The 20,327-nt window shown below is 42.7% G+C and overlaps 1 protein-coding gene across 5 annotated transcripts in view; it reads right to left on the reverse strand.

Moving 5' to 3' along the window:
• Positions 1–11,877, reverse strand: part of DISC1 (DISC1 scaffold protein) — a 188,727-nt gene extending 176,850 nt beyond the window's left edge. For 4 of the 5 annotated variants that reach the window (XR_007628977.1, XM_050315928.1, XM_050315930.1 and 1 more), the window contains exon 1: positions 11,756–11,877. Coding sequence is in view for 3 of the 5 variants with exons in the window: in XM_050315928.1 (XP_050171885.1) it covers positions 11,756–11,828 (73 nt within the window). In the remaining 2 variants the exon portion in view is untranslated. Of the gene's footprint in view, positions 1–6,860; positions 6,910–11,755 lie in introns of those variants that run through there. The other variant, XM_050315929.1, reaches the window with a different exon arrangement.
• Between the last annotated feature and the right edge of the window lie 8,450 nt (positions 11,878–20,327).

The raw sequence follows: 20,327 nt of genomic DNA on the forward strand, positions 1-20,327 counted from the left end.
CAGGGCCGTAGACAGACAAAAGAGAAGTTGGAAGTTTGTTTTATTGGGCCTGAGAACACAAAAGTGAGGACATCAGCTATATCCTTTTCCTCTAGCACGGAGGAGAAAAGTAGACCGTTCAGGAAATTCTGGGATTATCTATGAACAAGCTTTGGAAGAAGTACTATAGCAGATATCTCTGCAAGTGCAGGAGAACGCTAACCGCAGGCAAGAACACCTCTCTTCTAGCAGACATCACTGGTCCTTCTAAATACAGTGCAACAGAAGTCACTCTCCCTAGAGCAAGTCAGATATCTTAAAAAGAATTTTAAAAAAATTAACATTCCAAGAAAGAATAGAGTTTCTCTCTAGAAGGCAATGGCATTGAATTACAGAATTTAGCACACATGGCAGCACAGAGAGACAGTGGCAATTAACACAGAGGATGAGAAGACCTCAAGAAATAGTTACAGAGCATTCAAAGAAGGCACCCACCAGTGCTAGACAGCTAGCTGTCCATACCTTCCCAGGTATGAGCCCTGGCATTAGAGGCCAAACTTGGTATTTCCAAACCACATCACCAGGTACTCCAGGAACAGATTCGAGCAACTGCTTACTCAGCTCCAGGCAGGAGTTGAGAGTTACCCCCTGCACCTCACACCATGACTGCAGACTGAAGACTCAACACGACCAAAGCATGTTCATGCACAGTCAAAAGCCATTCAACTTCCACTAGAAGCAGACAAGGATCAGGGAATACAGTCAAGCAGCAGCCAGTCAGACTCTAGACTGAGTGAGGACATCACCAACACCAATAGATTTACTTTGACTGTCACTTTCCTCATTTTTGTCTCCATCCTAACACTGCACACGTTTTTCACTGCTCCCATCAAACCCTGCCTTCTTTTACACCAACTTCCATTGCATTTCAACCCTTGCTCCCCAGTTACTTCTCTCAACCCAAGCGCTCGTTTCTCTTCAAGTGAAAAAGAGAGTTGATCCAGAAATCATTCCATTTGCTGCCCTGGATCTTTGAGCAAACCCTGCATAGGTCACACTTCACACTACACAGCCTAGAGCGATAATAAAGCTCCTAAACAATGTTCAAAGCCACAGAGAGATACCCTCTTTTCCAATATCATTCCTCAATACCACTTCTCTGGTCCTTTCCAGTTTATTCTCTTTGTCATGACCCCAACATGCACAAGCCTCCCATCATGCCCCCTTGACAGCATTCCTCTCACAACAGCAAACAAGCATGCCTCAACTTACCTCCAAAAATCCTCTTCCTATGAGCATCCAGGCCCTCCAGCTCCTCAGACAACCCCATCCCTTTCCAGATGGAGAGCCTTCCTACTTCCACACTTCCCATCAGCAGGGCTCAGAAGTTTCTAGGCTTCCCCAGGTGCATTTAAAAGGAACCCAACCCCACTTCAGCTGTGTTCACAGATTTCATCGCTTCCCTCCAGGTGCTCAGCCTTTTAGCTACCAGGACTTCAGCCAGTTCTCAGGGCTCCTTTTACCTCTTTCACAGCATACACAAGAGTTTGTATGACAATCTAAACCAAACCTCACTCTAAAGGCACACTGACTCCATTCATCCCCTTTGAGATCATCTCGATGAAAACACTCTTGAAAGAGCTTTTTTTCCCATGACTGTAAATCACTGCTATTCACGTCTAGGAAATCAAGACAATTACCTGCCACAATTTACTCTGACAGTCTCCCTGGGCTAACATATATTACCTAATAATACAGGCTACACTTCACTTATTAACACATGTCTATGCTGCTCAACAAAAGCACGCACTTTTGCCATAAGTTTTTTTTAACATATTTCTGTCATGCTATTTGTAATTCACTAAAGTACTACTACCTACGTACAAAGCCACATGATCTGCCACCTCTCACTGAACCTCTACCTGTCTGCTTTTGTTACCCAGGTACATTAAAGCACAGTATCAGCCTTTAAGGAAATTGTACCCTTATATGAGATAGCTTGCAGATGTTTCTTGGGTGCCAAGGACTCTGTGTGATACTGTAATGAAACAGTCTTCAGCAAAATACTTCAAGTTAAAAAAATAATGAGAAGTATACTCAAAAACCAGACTGGCCTTTCAAAAATATTCTCTGTATTAAAAGAATAAGCCAATGAAGCAGTTTTTCAGGTCACCATATTCCAGATCCAGCTTAGCATTTTAAGTGGATGAAAAAGGTGCATATTGTACCATATGGTGTTAAACACGCACACCTGAATAGCTCTGCTTCAGTAACAAAAAGCTTGGCAGAGGAAAATGTTGAGTGTCATTCAAACTGTTTTCCAGAATAAATATAGATGGTTAACTCGTTACTTTCAATACTTCTTTTTATTTTTTTTTAATTTATTACTTGCTTTAGAAAACCTGAATTCTGAATCCAGGATTAGCAGGATCCTGTGTAAGGTGGCTCACATCTGCCTATCCCTTTCAGGTGTATGGGACAGCTACATGGGTACTACCAGTGTAGTAGCAGCAGTAGATTTCTTCCCCTGCTTCTTTCAGGTTTACACATAATACTCCTGACAAGTATTACTATTAAGGAGTAGCAGGCAGAACTGCTGTAGCTGCCTTTCAAGGAAAGTGATGCATTTTCAGAGACATTTGACCCCATCAGTTCTGAGGTACAGCAGTGGTCTGATGCACTGCTTTGTGGTTAGAGCGGGCCATGTGAGAAGCTACACAGCTTACCCTGGTTGCAAAGCATGCCCATGACAGAAAAATTACTAAAACAGGACTCCTGAAAGGCAGCTAGAAAATAAGTATTTTTGCTATCAGAATACACCTAAGGCTTTGTACCTTTAGAACTCCTGCCTTTGTGGAATAGATTGGAGATTTAAAGGTAGCACTTAGAGGGAATTTTATCTTTATATTATCTAAACTATCAAACCTTGGAGTCATAGGTCCCCCCTGAGGCAGACCCTGCAATAATGCCATCCTGTCCAGTGAATTTTTACTTGAAACTTCGGGTTTAACTTACATTTTCACCAGAAATTTGAAGCAAATATAAACATCATATTTAGATGACTCCTTAACTTATCTGTAATGACTTGAACCTGGCTACACTTGTGTACTCCAAATTGAAACAAGCCTATACTAATCCACAGATATGAGACTGGAAAATATATTTATAAAATATCTGTGTCAAGGAAGTCCACTAAGACAGTCCAGAGACATAAGTAGTTAACTGACAGGCTCCTTTCATTTCTGAGTGAAACAGTGCCACCTTTATGCTGTAAGCCTTTTAAATTTTCTCCTGACTAGGGGAAAAGGAAAACTCACAACATTTTGAACAAACTTGCAAAAGTTTCATAACCTAGAAAGTGTCCTCTCTTTCCAAACCTCTGTGAGCAGGAACACCTTGCACAACTAGCCTTACAAAAACAAAGAGATGACAATAAAACTGACAGATACCAAGAAGACACATGTTTTCATTTCTGTACAATAAAAGTGTCCTAGTGCTTTATTGAACAAAAACATATGAAATGTCTTGAACTTAAATTACCTTAAAGTCTGAGTCATAAGCAAGGACTCTGCATCAGAGAGAGAGCCATGAAGGCAGAAATAAGAACATCTTTGAGGTTAGCATGCCCTCTTTGGGTATAAAGATATATTTGCAGCAATGGTAAATTTCATTAAGTGTAGTGCTATTTTCTGCTATAGAAAGAAAAGCAAATCAAAGAATGCCAAGTGTGCTACTCTTAGGCTTCTAAATATGTTAGAAACAACCCTCTAATTACCCTCTAGTAGTAACAATTTTCTGAAGATATTACATCCAATAGTGAGGATGACAGCAAGCCATACATAGCAGTGCACAGAGATAGGCCAAGCAAGAGATGGGCATAACAAAACAAAAAAGGTTCCAAGTGGATACTAAGAAAAACTTTTTCATCCTGAGAGCAGCCAAGAAGGTTGCAGTCTCCTTGGAGCTTTTAAGGGACCAACAGGATAAAGCCCTGAGCAACCTGACACAACCTCAAAGTCGGTCCTGCTTTGAACAGGGAATTGGACCAGAGACCATCTGAAGCTCCCTCCAGCCCAAACTATCCTATTATACCTCTAAGATTTAAATCTATATGTCAGGATTTCAGTATTCCACCAGTTAACTATACACAGAACAAAAGTTCAAGAGTTTCATTTGTGAAGATGCATCCCACCTTGCAAGAAAGCAACTTACCTGATTTAACTCCACAAAGGAGTCACAAGTAAGTTAGCAAACAATAGTTCTGTCACATCCTGGAAGCTGAAAACAGCTGACTTTCAATGAACAAAGTTCAGAATAAAGTTCAGTACTAAAAATAAATAAGCTCTCAAACAGGATTTAAGCATCCATCATACACACACACACAGAGAAATCACAAGCTTTGGTGATGGTCAGGGCCTTAAGCAAGGCAGATACAATAAGGCGTAAGAACATAGGAACTCCCATTGTTCCACAGCAGAAGGCCTTTAGTAGTTAGCTGGTGATTAAACAACGCTCCTGAGCATCACTTAGATGTCACTTTGATCTACTGCAGTTATTTCACAAAATGCTTATTACTGAGGCTTTTTTATCGACTGTAACAAATATTGGAGAGCACTTCTCTCAAGGCATTATTTGGTTTACTACATTAAAAATTATTTGGATACCTTTTCCTAGGCTGCTTGCCAACTGGAGGAGAAGACGGAGCCATCTGTGAGACTATAACTCTCTGAAGACACTTGCCTTTCAAAAACGTAATCCCTTAAATGGTTCCAAGGGCATTACACACACAGAAAAATCTAACATCACATCCGAACAGCTGCAACAAAACCTGCCTCTCACACAAATTTCTTGGAAAGGCAAGGAGGAAGACCACCTCAGGGAGTACTGCCACTACGCTATCCACCCCATTAAGTCTGATTATGACGTGAGCAGGGAAAAAGTCAAACCTGAATAGTCTGCCACACAGCTGTATCAGGCAGCCATAAATGTGACAGAGGTGTATATGTTCTGTATAACTGAACTAAGTAGCAAATACAGCTATTTCCGTATCTCCTTTTCTCTTTCTTGGTCTTGTTCTTCTTCCACTACTAAGCAATGCTGGTGCTCAAAATACAAACACAGGCTGCTACCCAGAATTCCTAATTGTTCTCTGCACTGTCTTTAGCTGGTCTATTTGATTTTGATTATTATTACTACTAGTATTATTCCCTACTTGCTCCCTGCATTGTAATCCTCATTTCAAAAAGTCCTCTCATATTTTATATCATGATTTTCAAGTCATTAGAGATCACTTTTAGACAGCTGACATATAGAACAATTACTCCTAAGAGACCTAGAAGAAAGACAGCAAGCCCATGTACTTCTCATGGCTCGCACTGAACAGTCATACTTGGCCTCTCAGCATTAAAACCACAGTCATTTTAAACTTGCTAACGCCACACATAACGCCTTGGCTTCCAACTTTATGGCCAGGCAAAACACACAGAGTTTCACTAAGGGCAGCACACAAAGCAGTAATGTAAGTATGCGTGCATCCAGATTCAGGAGAAAGGTCTGTGCTCTCATCAAGAAATTCAGTGCCACACCAAATTCACTAGAAGCACAACAAAAGGGTTGCTACACACCATCACTGGTCATAACAAAGCTAAATTATTTTAAAATTATATGAAATTAATTCAGAAAGTAAATGACATGAATATACAGACTCTTCAGCCCAAAGATGGGAAACCTTACTAACTGCACTCTAAAGGATAAACAGAAGGCCCTAAATTACAACAGGACAAGTCAGTAGGTTTCACAGAGGGCAGTCAGAATTGTTATGGATTGTTCTTCCCAAAACAGCAACACTAGCTCCCAGTGCTATCTCATACAGAAAAACTTGGTAACAAATGTACTTCTGAAAAACTATACATTGTAACTATATTCAAGGTGGGCAGAAAACACCTCCTTGGCTAACATGAAATGGTTCCTAACTTGACCCTAGAACAGATGATCCCATGGAAAATTCTGTCGTTGGTAAAAGCTGGCACCATAGCAGGAAAATTCTCAATCTGCTAAAAAAACAAATACCTTATCACTACTGCTTGCTGCATACAAAGAAAAGTGGAAGCTGATCTTTTCTGACTTTAAAGCAATCCAAGACCCCCTGGCAAAACTGGATTTTCCCATCTTCATTCCTGTCACAGGAAGCAGACATCCAGCTCTGGTGCACCGCTCAAAGGGAATTATTAAGTGAAACAGCTCTTCTCATAGCCAAGTCTGTACGAGATCCCATCAGACCACATGCATGGAAACACTATAGCAGCTGTCTGTCCATGACCATGTTCAGGTTTCCCAGGGAAACACAATACCTGTTGATTATTAACTAGTTTGGGGGCAAAACCACACAGAAAATCAGCTGCTGTGATGCTGCACTCGAGGCAACAGTGACCAGGCCCTTCTCACACAATTTCAATGATGGTCTCCTCAAGATTTTCACATCTCTAAGCAAATAAAAATGTACTGCTCCTCTAAACAAGGGCTCTGGCAGAAAGGGAGCAAGTTTTCAGCATGGTGCCCTGGCAAAACAGTGCTGCCCCACTGCAGTGGCAGCATAGCCTGGGACCATCCAGGGTGTCCAAGAGCATCCCACGCTCCTGAGACTCCACATCTGCACCCTATTCACATCACTCCCACTGGGGACATTGCAACGCAAAAGATGTTAACAATAAGGAAGTCTTACTATAGCAATATAAATAATCACCAAACTCAGCAGGTGTTTGTCACATTCTCCCAAGATTGGCGTGCCTATGGCTCTGCCAGAGCAGAGCTAGGAATGCAACACCGCCACAGCTCAGCCTCAGCTATTAGTGCAAATACTGACAGGTTAATGCACTACTCACAAAACAGGAACAGCCAGGTACCAGCAAACGGCTGTGCTGCCCATTTCCCTCCATCATCTGGGTCTCCATGGGCCATCAGCAACAGGAAGCACCTGAAACTTAGACCAGCACAATGAAATTCAATCTCATCCCTGCCTCAGTTACCATCCTTGTCCAAAATCCTAACAGGGAATGGAAAGCTCTTGTTCCCAAAGCCATGCTCTCCAACAAGAGGAGAAAACTAATTTGATATGATCAACTTAGCCCTTGCAACAAAGAGTCAGATACTTTACAGAGCTGAGACTGCCTGGATTTACCACACTGAACTGGCTTGGTGATGTTCCTTCCTTGGAACCTCATGGTGTTTCCCTGAAGTGAGGCATTATATATGTGTGGGAAAGGGGAACAACCAGATCACAAGCATTAGGAACATCAAGGAAAACCCTGTGGCTATAAGCATTTGGCCTTGCAAGTAGTCTCCCCTAGGCACCATTCCAGATGCCTGCATATCTACAGGAGTGAGAACCTATAAGACTAAGCTGGTATGTCAGTGGAAAGGATGCTTACCAACATGTCATTAAAGACTGGTAGCAAAATACTTTAAATATCCCACTAAAATGGCATGAAAGCAGTTTACTAGCATAAAAACACTATTCTTCCCCTTCCCAAGCTCTCTGGAGACTTTATGGCTTTCCAAAAACAAAACAAAAAGACCCTAAGAATGGTCTGCTTCAATGCTCAAAACATATTTTTCAGACCTAAAAGCCTCATTGGTGATTTAAACTCCAAGTGTCATCAGATAGATGAGCTGAGCTAGGGACTAAGCTGCTCACCCCATTAATCAGCAAACTCATGAAGCCATTGACAAACTTCAATATCTACAGACACATTGAAATCATCACTATCATTTGATTCTAATTTTCCATTATTATTCACAATTAAGCAGGGTCTTGAAAAGCTACACCAATGCCACAGCTACTAACCCTTCTGTTCCTGTTTAGTTTTGGAATGTTCTCTATCAACCTCTTGACTTTGCTCTACAGGTTGCCTCAAAGTTTCCCTACGAAGAGATTTTCCTCTGTAATGGTTTCCTGCCCCACTGACCTCTCAGCCCACCAAAGCAAAACTTCAACTAGAGCACACTAAACCCCTTCAACCAACCAGCTCTTCAGCCACTGCAGAGAACAAGGAAAGTTCACACACATGACATTCATTCTGCTCCTTTTTTAAGGAGTCACTTTTCCCACAGAGCTCTTTTTTAATGAGATTTTATAATCTCATTAAATTTTGCTACAAAATACATATAATTTTTTTTATATATATAATCTGAGCATACATACAGTCTGTTTAGCAAATTTCTGTTCATTTGTAGTTCTGACTTGGTTACTGTTTCATTCAATCCATAAATACAGGTAATGCATACAAGTTTTAAACTAAAGCACTAAGCACTACTAAGAAAATGCATTTTCCACTTTCCATCCCTAATTCTGAGTATATCGCTGTTTATGTAGTAAATATTTACTTTTCAAGGTAAAATCTAATTTAGGTGGGGTTTTTTTTACACTTGTCACTGTCACAAATAAACAGAGTGACAGAAGGCAAAAAGAGCAGAGTAACTAGACAATTTACCCTGACATCAGGGTCACACAACTAACACACATATTTGCAAGACAGCAAGAAGGGAACGGAGGAGGGGGTGAGAAAGAAGAGAAAGTGCCATCAATCATACTCATTAGACAGCAAGGCCCAATTAGAAATTTATCACACAGAGATAAATTCTCTGTTCTGGAAGGAAGCGTGGCTGTAAGATGAAGGAGGGCCTGAAACAGAGCAAGCAGCATTTTACAATACATACAAAGGGGAGGCAGAATCCAAATTCTGCATGTCCCAAAGGAATCACACTGAACAAAGAAACCCTACTTGAGGCAAGCACATGATCTCACCCCTCTGCCTGCAGACTTCAGATTACTCATTAAGCCACTTCACATTCTCAGCATCAATAAACAGGAGAGCAACTCTATGTCAATTGCTAATTCAATTTCCATACAGAAGACTGATGTTTAACAAACAAAGTATGTCCATAGCAGATCTCAGCTTCCACGGCAGCAGGCTTGATAAAGAAACATTTCTCCCTGAAAGCATTTTTCAGATGAGCTGTTAATGGAATCTGTGCCTATGTGCTAAAGAAGAAGAAAGAAAAACGTGTTAAATAATGTTAACGTTATACAGAATTAAGGAAACACCTTCAAATAAGGATACTACCATGCTTAACATGGGCACAGCAGCCTTCTTCAGTGCCGAGGGCCAAGTTTTATCTCGTGTGACTGTTGATTTACAAAAGGCGCATTCATTCCGAATACATAAGGGTTTTTCAGCAGTTTTCCTTCAAGAATATTGAATAGTATTACAACATATCCTGGGTTCAATCTTAATCTAAGCGACACAGCATGAAAGGACTGCTTTCTGGAAAAAGACACTAGATGGTAAGGATGAACTTGGAAATCACTATGGCAACTCTGCAGGTTCCTTTCTGTTCACCTTGGAGGCCAATACTCCAAAGGAGGTAAGGAAATCCCTTTCCACAGGAGTCATTAATATGCATTATGGCCAAAACCAGAAAAGGTCACAGCCTGTCTCTGCTCAATTAGAAAGACAGTTTGCTCAAAGAAACACAATACCAAAATGGGGAGGGGGGAAAAATCATAACTCCCAAGGAGCACTCATGAGGTGTCACACACTCCAGTAAATCTCACTTGAAAGGTCAGGTGGTTCAGCAGTTGTCAAAGGCTCAAGCTATGGCGAGCAAAAAAAAGCCTAACCAAGTGTGCCTAATTTGTGAACAAAGTCAGAATTAACCTTTAGGGTTTTCGCTTTTGTCAGTACAAAACATTGTTTGCAGTGCTTTCTGTCCTCCTGTTCATCACAATTAATTTATCCTGGTGCTAATAAATCCTCTTTTCTTTCATGGCCTCACTACAATTCTAGCAGCAGCAGCTTAGGCCCAAAGTTTTGACTTCACTTTACTGACAGGAACAAAGGATGATTTATCTAAATTTAAAGAGGGAGGAAGCCAGTGGCAACACAGTACTTGCCTGTGACCGTTTTTTAAAGTGCTGCTGCACTGTAATTATCAATACCATGTATGAGAACATGCCATTTGCAGTGTCCAGTCTCAAAAAGCTGTACAGGGTATTGATAACTCTGATAGTATCAAGCACTAGGAAGAAAAAAAGACATAGTTGGACATGGTCCTAATCTCAAGTGTACAAAACACTGTGTGTAAGCATTTGGGGGTTCATGTACATTCCTTTATGGCATATTGCCATGATCACTATGTTTTAAGCAACCACAAACCTCTAAACTCAGGGTTTTTTTCCTTTTAAATCAAATATTTAAACACTCTTAATTTTCAGCTTCATAAGGGTCTAAAAGCCCTATCAATAGTAAAAATGTACTGCAGCTTCAGCTGGAAAATCACTGTCAATGTCTTCCTAGAATCAACCACAACAATTTTAACTTCAGCAATGAGATAAGGGAATACTCGTACAACATAATTAAAGGGACTTTAGTATTTAAACACCGAGAAAAGTTTAATAAAGTAGAGCTTCTCCCATTTTCAAGAGTTACCGTAAGGCCAATTCCAAATTAGCAAATAAAACAAATAAATAAAACAAATAAAATAAAACAAATAAAAAAAGGACAAAACCAGACATAATACATCAGTCACTTCTTTGAAAAGTCATTTACTTTTAATTACCAGCAGCACTAGCTCATATACCTTCTGCAGCATTATTTTTTGAAAGCCTTTATTATAAAAGCATTTCACTGCAGGACTCTTAAACTATTTAAGAGTATAACAAACTATTTAAGAGTATAACAAAAAATTACTCAAGCACTTGTACACAAAGATTAGCCTGGATTACCAAAACACAAATGAGCTGTTTTCTATTAAACCGTTGGCAAGGAAGACTGAAATCTTCCTTGCCCAAAAGACAGCAGAAATGCGCCCAGTGAGCGATACACCTTTCTTCACCAACTGTCCTGGGAAAGGTGAAGCGTTTTCTTCCAGAATTTCCCCATGGCTCCAGCCTTTTGTCAGCATCAGTACAGGTAATGAGGGCAGTCCTAGCTCAGGACAGCTGACTGCTGCTGCTCTGAGGGAGGAGGAGAGCAGCTCATCCACATTAGAGGTCACGGTCTTATAAAATTCAGTTATTTATAAGTATATATGCACAGAGTCTCCGCTGGGATTGCAGTTTCCTTTTTCTTCCTTAAGCCAAGACTGGAGATATTATGTGGGTGACCTTTCTAAGAGCACCATTACTTCCCTCTTTGCAGTTGGCTATTATAAAAACAAACAAACAAATTACACATCTACATATCATTATAACTGCGTTCACTGGCCGAAGTGAAATTCGAGTACTGTTTTGAGTTAAAAAACAACAGTTCTGTTATTTAAAAGTTGCAAGACTGTTTCTTAGACTGCAGTTACTGTGAAACAAACGCCAACACCACCGGGGACTTAAAAAAAAAGTAAAATTAAAAAAATCCTAAAACTTTCAGGCTTCGAAAGATCCGTGTTTTATTCAAAAGGAAAAACAAACAAAGAAACAAAACAAACAAACAAACAAGAATCCCAAACCGAAACATTACTAAATTCCGCCCATACTCAACACGACTCCCCGGGGCTGCCGACTCTCCCAGCCCGAGGGCACCTCCAGCCGAGCAGCCCGGCCCCTCCAGCGGGGAGAAGCGCTGCCAGCCCCGGCCCCGTCAGGGGTCCCCGTCGCCCCCTGCTCGTTCACGGGCTCTGCCGGAGCTCCCCGGCCGGGCACCCGCCTTTCCCCCCCGCTCCCGCCGGCGGCCGCCCCGCCCTCCCCCGCAGCACCGCGGGCCCCTCAGGCTGCCCCGCTCACCTGAGCCCGCCGCGTCCCCCCCGCCGCGGCGCCGCCTCTCGGTACCGCCCGCCCGGGGCTGCGGCCGCCACATCCCGGACACCCCCGTCCCACACCGGGGCGGAAAGCGGCCCTGGCGCCGGCCCCTCCCCGCCAGGGGCGGGCCGCAGGCAGCCCCGCCGCCCTGGGGAAGGAGAGGGCGGCGGGCGGGAGCGGCTGCGGAGAGTGGTGCGGGAGCGGCGGCGGGGCCGGGGCTGTTCGCACGCACGGTCCCAGAGGACAAGGGCCGTCCGGTTCCTGCTGGCGCAGTGGTCGCGGGCTGAACGATCTCTGCTCTCGCAGCGCCGTCAAGTTAGGAGGGAAGAGGAATCACAGGATCGGTCAGGTTGGAAGGGACCACTGTGGGTCATCTGGTCCAACTTACCTGCTCAAGCAGGGTCGTCCTAGAGCATGTGGCACAGGATTGTGTCCGGATTGTTCTTGAATATCTCCAGTGAAGGAGACTCCAGAACCTCTCTGGGCAATGTGTTCTAGCGTGCAGTCACCCGCACAGTAAAGAAGTTCTTCCTCACATTCACGTGGAACTTCCTGTGCATCAGTTTCTGCCAAGTGCCTCTTGTCCTGTTGGTTGGCATCACTGAGAAGAGCCTGGCTTCATCTTCTTGGCATTCCCGCTTTAGTGGGGGTATTCCTCCCTCAAATGCATTGATGCCCCTCTCAGTCATCTTTTCTCAAGGCTGAACAGGCCCAACTCCCTCAGCCTGTTCTCGTAGGTGAGATACTCCAGTCCCTTACTGAAACTTGCAGCCTTCTGCTGGACCCACTCCAGGAGCCCCATATCCCTCTTGACTGTGGAGCCCAGAACTGGAAACAGCACTCCAGATGAAGCCTCACCAGGGCTGGGTAGAGGAATAGGATCACCTCCCTTGACATGCTGGCAATGGTCTTCCTAATGCATCCCAGGATTCCATTAGTCTTGGCCACAAGGGCACATCGCTGGCTCACAAACAGCTTGTTGTCCACCAGGACCCGCAGATCCTGCTCCGCAGAGCTACTTTCCAATAGGTCAGCCCTCAACCTGTACAGGTCCTTGGAGTTATTCTGCCCCAGGTGCAGGACACCACCTATGTTACACGTACAGAGGTGTATGGCTTCCCTCTCACACATCCCAGTGTCATGGGGATATGGCTACACCAAATGTGTATGCCAAACATACTCTTGGGAAACGATTTAATTTCAAATTTAGCCATACTAGCCATTGCTTGTGTCTTAGAGCCACCATGTGACTGTTAGTGAGCCCTACTCCGGCACTGCATTGCATACAGGTACTTGCTGAATTTAACAAGATGTACGTACAGTTACTATGGTGTTCATTGGCTTTAAGTAGCCATAAATGACTTGGATGCAGGACTTGAAGGGATACTAAGCAAGTTTGCAGATGATACAAAATTGCGAAAAACTGTTGACTCCCTTGAAGGCAGGGAGACCCTGAAGAGAGACCAAGACAAATTAGAGGACTGGGCAATCACCAGCTGTATGAAGTTCAACAAGGGAAAGTGCCAGATTCTGCACCTGTGATGGGGCAACCCCAGATGTACATACAGATCAGGGAACGAGAGCCTGGAAAGCAATTATGGGAAAGGGACCAGGGAGTCCTGGTCCATGGCAAGTTGAATATGAGTCAGCAGTGCCCTGGCAGCCAGGAGGGCCAGCTGTGTCCTGGGGGGCATCAGGCAAAGCATCACCAGCCGGTTGAGGGAGGGGATTGTCCCGCTCTGCTCTGCACTGGGGCAGCCTCACCTGGAATATTGTGTGCAGTTTGGGGCACCACAATGTAAGAAAGATATAAAGCTATTATATAAAGCGTCCAAAGGAGGGCAACAAAGATGGTGAAAAGTCTAGAGGGGAAGCCATATGAGGAGTGGCTGAGGTCACTTGGTTTTTTCAGTCTGAAGTAAAGGGGACTGAGGGGAGACGTCATCACAGTTTAACAACTTCCTCACAAGGGGATGTGGAGGGACAGGCACCAGGTCTCTTCTCTCTGGTGACCAGTGACAGGACCTGAGGGAATGGCCTGAAGTTGTGTCAGGGGAGGTTTAGATTGGCTATTAGCAAAAGGTTCTTTACCCACAGGGTGGCTGGGCACTGGAACAGGCTCCCCACAGAAGTGGTCACAGCACCAAGCCTGACAGACTTCAAGAAGCATTTGGACAATACCCTCAGGGACATCGTGTGACTCTTGGGGCTGTCCTGTGCAGGACCAGGAGCTGGACTCCATGATCCATGTGGGTCCTTCTAACTCAGAATATTCCATGATTCTGTGAATGCTATGTATGTATTTTCATTTCTTCTGTATGGCTCCACATCTCTTGATGTCACAAGCTTTTTATTTTCATTGCAAGGTGCTATAATTTATATATATACATGGATTTTGGCTAGGATAGAGACAATTTTCTTCATTGTAGCTTGTTGAGGACTCCATGTTGGGTTTGTGACCAATGTATAGCACAAGGATATTTTAGTTACTGCCAAGCAGTGCTTACACTGCTTCTTGCACTGCCCTGCTGTCAAGTAGGCTGGGATATAAAAGAAGCTGGAGGGGACACAGCTGGAACAGCTACCCCAGTGACCCGAGAGATATTCCTTATGACCATCCATGTGATGTCATGCACAACAGTAAAGGCTGGAGGAAAGGAGAAAGAAGGGCGGACATTCAAAGTTAGGGCATTTGTCTTCCAAAGTCACCACTGTGCATGATGGAGCCCTGCTTTCCTGGCGATGAATGAACACCTGCCTGCCAATGGGAAGTGTTGCTTTCCTTGTTTTGCTCTGCTTGTGCACACAGGTTTTATTTTACCTATTGAACTGTCTATACCTCAGCCCCTAACTTTTACCTTTTTCACTTTTACCTTTCTGATTCTCTCTCCCATCCTGCTGGAGGAGGAAGGTGAGTGAGCAAGCATGGGAATTAGCTACCTACCAGAGTTAACAGTAAATCACTTCAAGTCAGTAAACAATTTCTAAGATCACTGTACCAAGACTGTCACCTTGAACTTGCATATTATTCTAACAACATCATTTTCTGCTAAAATCCTCTTTCCTTTTTTTTCGTGTTTTATATAATTTTAGTCCTCCATCACTTCCTGTGTATCTACTCCTCCCTAGTTAACACACACATCACCTTTTGTTACCCCTAGTATTTCTCTATTGACAGTTTTATTTCTATTGATATTCCTAATTACAAGTTTTATATAAGCTTATGAATTTCCACTGACTATAGCTTTTATTAACTTTACTAAAGTAGTACCTGCTTCAATCGTGGATCATCATTATATTAACCATATAAATGAAATCAGCATTTTTAAAGATGACCTCCATCCATCCTAGTCTTCAAGAATGCTACTGCCTTCTCAGATGCAGGAAATGCAATTGTATGTTAAATATAGCATCCTGTGCACAAGGAATTTTTTACAACTTTCAGAAAAGTTACTAAAAAAACCCCAGGTTTATCTAACAACTGTCAGCTTACTGGTCTTCTCTGGTTCCAGTCCATTTACTAAGAAATACAGGACATTCTAAAGGAGTGTTGACCTCCTGTTCTAGTCTGTGCCCTTCCTGACTTGTGAGAGAAGACAGCAAGCATCTGGGCCTCACATGCCAAAAATAGCCCCACATCCTTCTCCTTCTTCCTTCAGGCTTGCTGCAGTGCCTCTGACTTAGATGATGTCAGTACTGGCTCCCATCAGTCAGAGGGAAATTGGTTGTAAAAGGGCAGCATATGGGTGCAGACAAAGGGTCCATCTAGAGCAGCCAGGGCAGTTGCCTCAGCAAGAGCAGGAACAAGGCAGCATACACAACACTTCCCTTTTGGGCTCTCCCACCCTCTGACCAGTATCTGCAGAGGGGTTTCCTCAGCTCAGTTTGATTAGTTGAGTCAGTAACTTTGGGTGGCTCTCACACTCTCAAAGGGCTTAGCCAGCCCCCACCTTGAGCACACTTCAGCTTTTGGCCCACACAGCTTCTATGGGTGAGGGGTTCCCCAGGTCTACCTGCTGCACAAGGCACCAGCTCCTGATGTATGCTCTGAGCCTGGCTATGGCTCCCTGCCTTTGAGAGCTCCTGGATTTTTGTGCTTGAAGAAACAGAGGTTTTTCCCACTGTGTCTATGCCCCTGGTGATTTCCTATGTGTTAACACATCACGCAATCCCTTTTCCAAACTGCACAGTGCTAAGCTAATCAGACTGATCTTGTACAGAAGCTGCTCCAAATTTTGATCATCTTTGTTGCCCCTCTCTATTTTTTTTCTGTTTCTGCTTTTTGGGATGAGAGGGCTAAGTAAGGGTGCAGGTTATCTATGGATTCCTGCAGTGCCATCTTCATGTTTCCTGTTGTGTTCTGTGTTCCTTTACCAGTGGTCTGCAACATTTGATTGTCTGAGTGCTGCCACACACTTTATTGATGTTTTCAGATATGTAAACTAATGCCACGGTTTCCTTCTCAGTGACAGTGATCGTCTCAGAGCTTTCTATCTCATATGAGAGGCTAAGATTTTTCTTCCTGGTAGGTGTCGATTCAATTTATGCACAGTGAATTTCATCTGTTTTTTGATTGCCCAGTCATTCAACCTCACAAGGTCCTTCAGCAGCTCTTTGCAGCCAGCTCTTGTTCTTGCTACTTCAAATAGCTCAGTATGAGCAGCAGACCCATTTCAGCCACTTATATGTTAAACAGCAGAGGTTCAAGAGATACTAGTCAATCCAAACCTACCAAAAAGTACCTCTTTTCTAAAGGAATATTCAAAAGAAGTACAGCATGATCTGTGCTCAGAAAAAAAAAGCACTGCCAGTGAGTTCTTTGCATTTGCTCTGAATCTACTCCAAAGTTAAAGTTTATCCCAAACTTCATCACTTCCGTTTCAAGTGAGTTTGCCTTACCTCCTAGAATACTCAGCAGGCTGTAATTCTTTACCTCAGAAGACAGTCGGGAATATGTGTGAATGTGCATGTGTGCGTGTGTGTGTGTGTGTGTGTGTGTGTATACACAGAACATGCCAATCTGTTCCTTTATCCAGAAAGGACCTGCTTTTGGACAATCATGCTTGTTAAATTGTCAGACCATTGGAAAGGAGCTGGAAGGAGATGGCAGATAGTTTTTACTGAAGACTTTAAGCATACCTAGAGAAAGAGGTGCAGGAAGCATATAGACTACTGAAGCAAATACTCCTAGGTGAAAATTGTCCTCTTGGGTTTTAATGCTGTTTGAGTTGTGCCCTTCATGTAAGGTCTAATCCAAATGACGTGCTGAGACGTCTAGAACTTACAAAGAAATCTACCCCCCCTTCCCCCCCCAGTTTGCCCTAATGCATTTTTAGGCAGTAGTTAGGTATTTAGATTGAGATGGATGGTGTAAGAAATTACACAGAAAAGCATACCTAACAGTGGATACTACAAGGCTATCCTCTAGTTTAGGTTAGTCAGGAGAGAGCTGGAATATTTTGCTGGTTCTTAATTTCCAGTTTTCATTATAATGGCATATACAGACACGGCTGCCAAAAGAAATGGTCCTGCCTGCTCCCTCCATACTTCTCCAATTGTGCCTTCCTTCCCTTCCCCCAAGCTACTGCCTGCTTTCTACAGGCAGGAGAGTTTCTCTGGCTCTATGATAAACTAGGAACAGATGTGGATTTAAATGTGTTGGGGTTTTTTCCACCAAAAACTTCTCTCCAGTTGAAAGCAACTGTGAAGCTACAGCATTACATCAGAAATCCCACCAAATTTTAACAAACTCTCTCTGTACTAATGGAAGAGCTGCTGCCTCTTTCCTTCTCAAACAACTTCCTTAGCACTCATGCAAGCTCCAAATTGACCTGTTTTTCACTGCTTGTCTTGGCCTCTCAGCTTTTCATTGTCCACACATAGCTGCTTCTTTGTGTGGTACCTTCGCTTCCAATTGACATCAGTGTATGAGAGCTCCCCCCTTGCACCTGCTGCCATAGTGAACAGATTTCCTGTAGCTCTGTTCCTGAACCTCTGGTTCATCTCATAGCTCAGCTGCAAACTCTGCTTTTCTTCTTCTTCTTGCATTCATCTTTGTTGTTCACTCTCGGCCCCATCACAGCTACACCAGAGACCTTTTCTATGTCAGTAGTAAATAATGTATTCATGAGAACATGTCCCTGAAGGGAAGCCAACTCTCCTTGCAAATTCAGGTTCAAATTAAGGAAAAAAAAAAAAGAAAAAAAAAAGGGGTTTACATAGCATAAGAATGAGGAAATCCCAGATATGTTAGACTTATTTATTTTGATTCCTTCAGGATCAAGGCATCTTGATCTTTTTAAGCTAGGCTCACATGCGGCACTGCGACATCTATCACAGAGCAGAAGAGCAAAAAAACCATTATGCTCATGTTCTAATATGGATTTTTTCAAGCTATTCTTCTGATCATCTCTCATTTAAAAAACATTTACATGGCACCTTTTGAAGCATGTCTGCAGCACGGACTATGGAAGCCGCAATGAGGTGGGAGGGTGGGAAGGCGTGGCTAGTGCAGAGCAGCAGCGTGGGCTGGCACAGAGCAGAATGAGATGGAGGCTGTGCCCGTGGGAGGAAGGGCACACAGCCAAGCTGCCATATCTCACCAGAAGACTCAGGACAAAGAATAATGATAACCATGGCTTGGCTCAGTGGTTTGCTGTGGCCATTGGCTCCTTCTCCTCCTATTGCTGCCCTCTGCAGAAAGAAGAACCTGGCTGACACTTTTCCATTGCCTGGTCCTTCTGGAGCCACAGTCTCTGAGCTGCATCCTTTTCACCTGCATATCCTCATGGCTTCAGGTCACCACCTTTTACCTCCCCATAGTAACGTCTTTTGCAGAAAAAACTAACATTTTCTCATTCCTTAATTTTCATTTCAGTTGTTCAAAACCAGAACTCATTTCACTTTCAATGGTACAGTTCATCACCAAATTATTGTTTTCCACAAACAAACAAACAAACAAAACAAAAACAACCCCCCCACACACACAACAGTAAAAGCAAGTGCATTATGGGTTAATCTGCAAAGAACTTTTATATATATATTTTATATATATATATATTTTTAATCCATCCAAAGAACTGAAGCAAAATTTTTTTGCACAGCTTTAATCAGTGCTTAGGTTAGATATACTATCATACCCTATCCAAACTGAGATGTTCTAAGTTTACGCTTTAGTTAACTGTGTGGGTCCTTAAAATATTTCTGGAATATGCTTTGTGATGTGGTTAATATAAGGTAAATATTCATAATAGGGAATTCAGAATTTATTCAGATAGGGAAATAAAATAAATTAGAGAGTGTAATGCAAAAGATAAAAGTCCCAGATTCAGTTATTCAGCCACAAAACTTCAGCTAAGCCAGGACTTTGTTTTAAAAAAGAAATTAAACCTTTTAAAACAAACTCATGTAAATCTAGAAGAAAAAGGTGAGACTTTAATATAACTGTTATTATAGGTGAATACATTTCACTTTCCAGAATCACCTTTTTTATTGTTCATCTACAACTGTAACAGACCAGCTGTTTGATTTTACTGGCATAGTTTTCTGATCCTGTTCCAAAGATAGTGACTCAAATGGTGTCAGGATAGATGTCAAAACAAGAATAAAGCCAATAGCTCATTATCACTCAATTCAAAATATTTACAGGCTTAAGAATCATATATTATGGATAACTCTAAATGTTTGAAGTCCTAATCCAGGGGACGTACAGTTCAAAAAAGTTAAGCCTTTCAATGTTTATTTTGACTGAATGACTTCCCATAAACTTAAATTACTCCAAGAAAGGAATTAGATTCCCTAGAGATACCTGATCACTAGCTGAGGATTCATATTGCTGTTCTCTAGGCTTCAAAAATGGACTGTAGTCATTGTAGAGTGAATGAGCCATAATTCAAAGTCAGTAGATCAACTAAGAACAAAACTGCGAGAAACAGAAGCAGGAACACTGGTGGTTTAAAAAGCAGAATAAGCACATATTTCTCATCAACTGTACTTTTTACTGAAATAATCCCCCCAAATCCCAAGTTTCCTCTTTTTTTTTTTCTCACACTTCAGTATGTACTGCTTGACACAAACTAAGATTGAAACATTGCATTACAGTCACTGAGTAAACAAACATTCCCACATTCATTTTGGTACACCTGGATATGGCATTATTTTTTATTGAACTGTCATCATCATGGTAGTTTTTTCTCACAGCACGTGTATCTGGATTTGAAGTTGTCTTTATTTGGCTGTAGCGTTCATTTAAATAGGCCTTACTCCTTTAACATGTCATCTTACACCCATAAGATGTTGATTGTATACATCCATTGTCCTATGTGGATTGAGAAGGGAAGGCCTGGTGTCTTGGCAGTCACAGTGACTCTGGCACAGAATCCCTCAAAAACACCTCTCACCCCCACAGAGCTGTGGCAATAGCTTATCCCATCCTGCAGCACTGGGACACGGCTGCTCTTGCTGACTTTCCTACACTCCTATCACTCCCTGCCTGACTACAGTCAGTGCTGTCAGGTGATGTGCTGGTGATGTGACACAGGTGAAAATGCTGGCTGAG

Source organism: Myiozetetes cayanensis, unplaced genomic scaffold (genome assembly GCF_022539395.1).
Source record: "Myiozetetes cayanensis isolate MyiCay16 unplaced genomic scaffold, myiCay2020 scf2-11, whole genome shotgun sequence".
NCBI classification, from domain to species: Eukaryota; Metazoa; Chordata; class Aves; order Passeriformes; family Tyrannidae; genus Myiozetetes; species Myiozetetes cayanensis.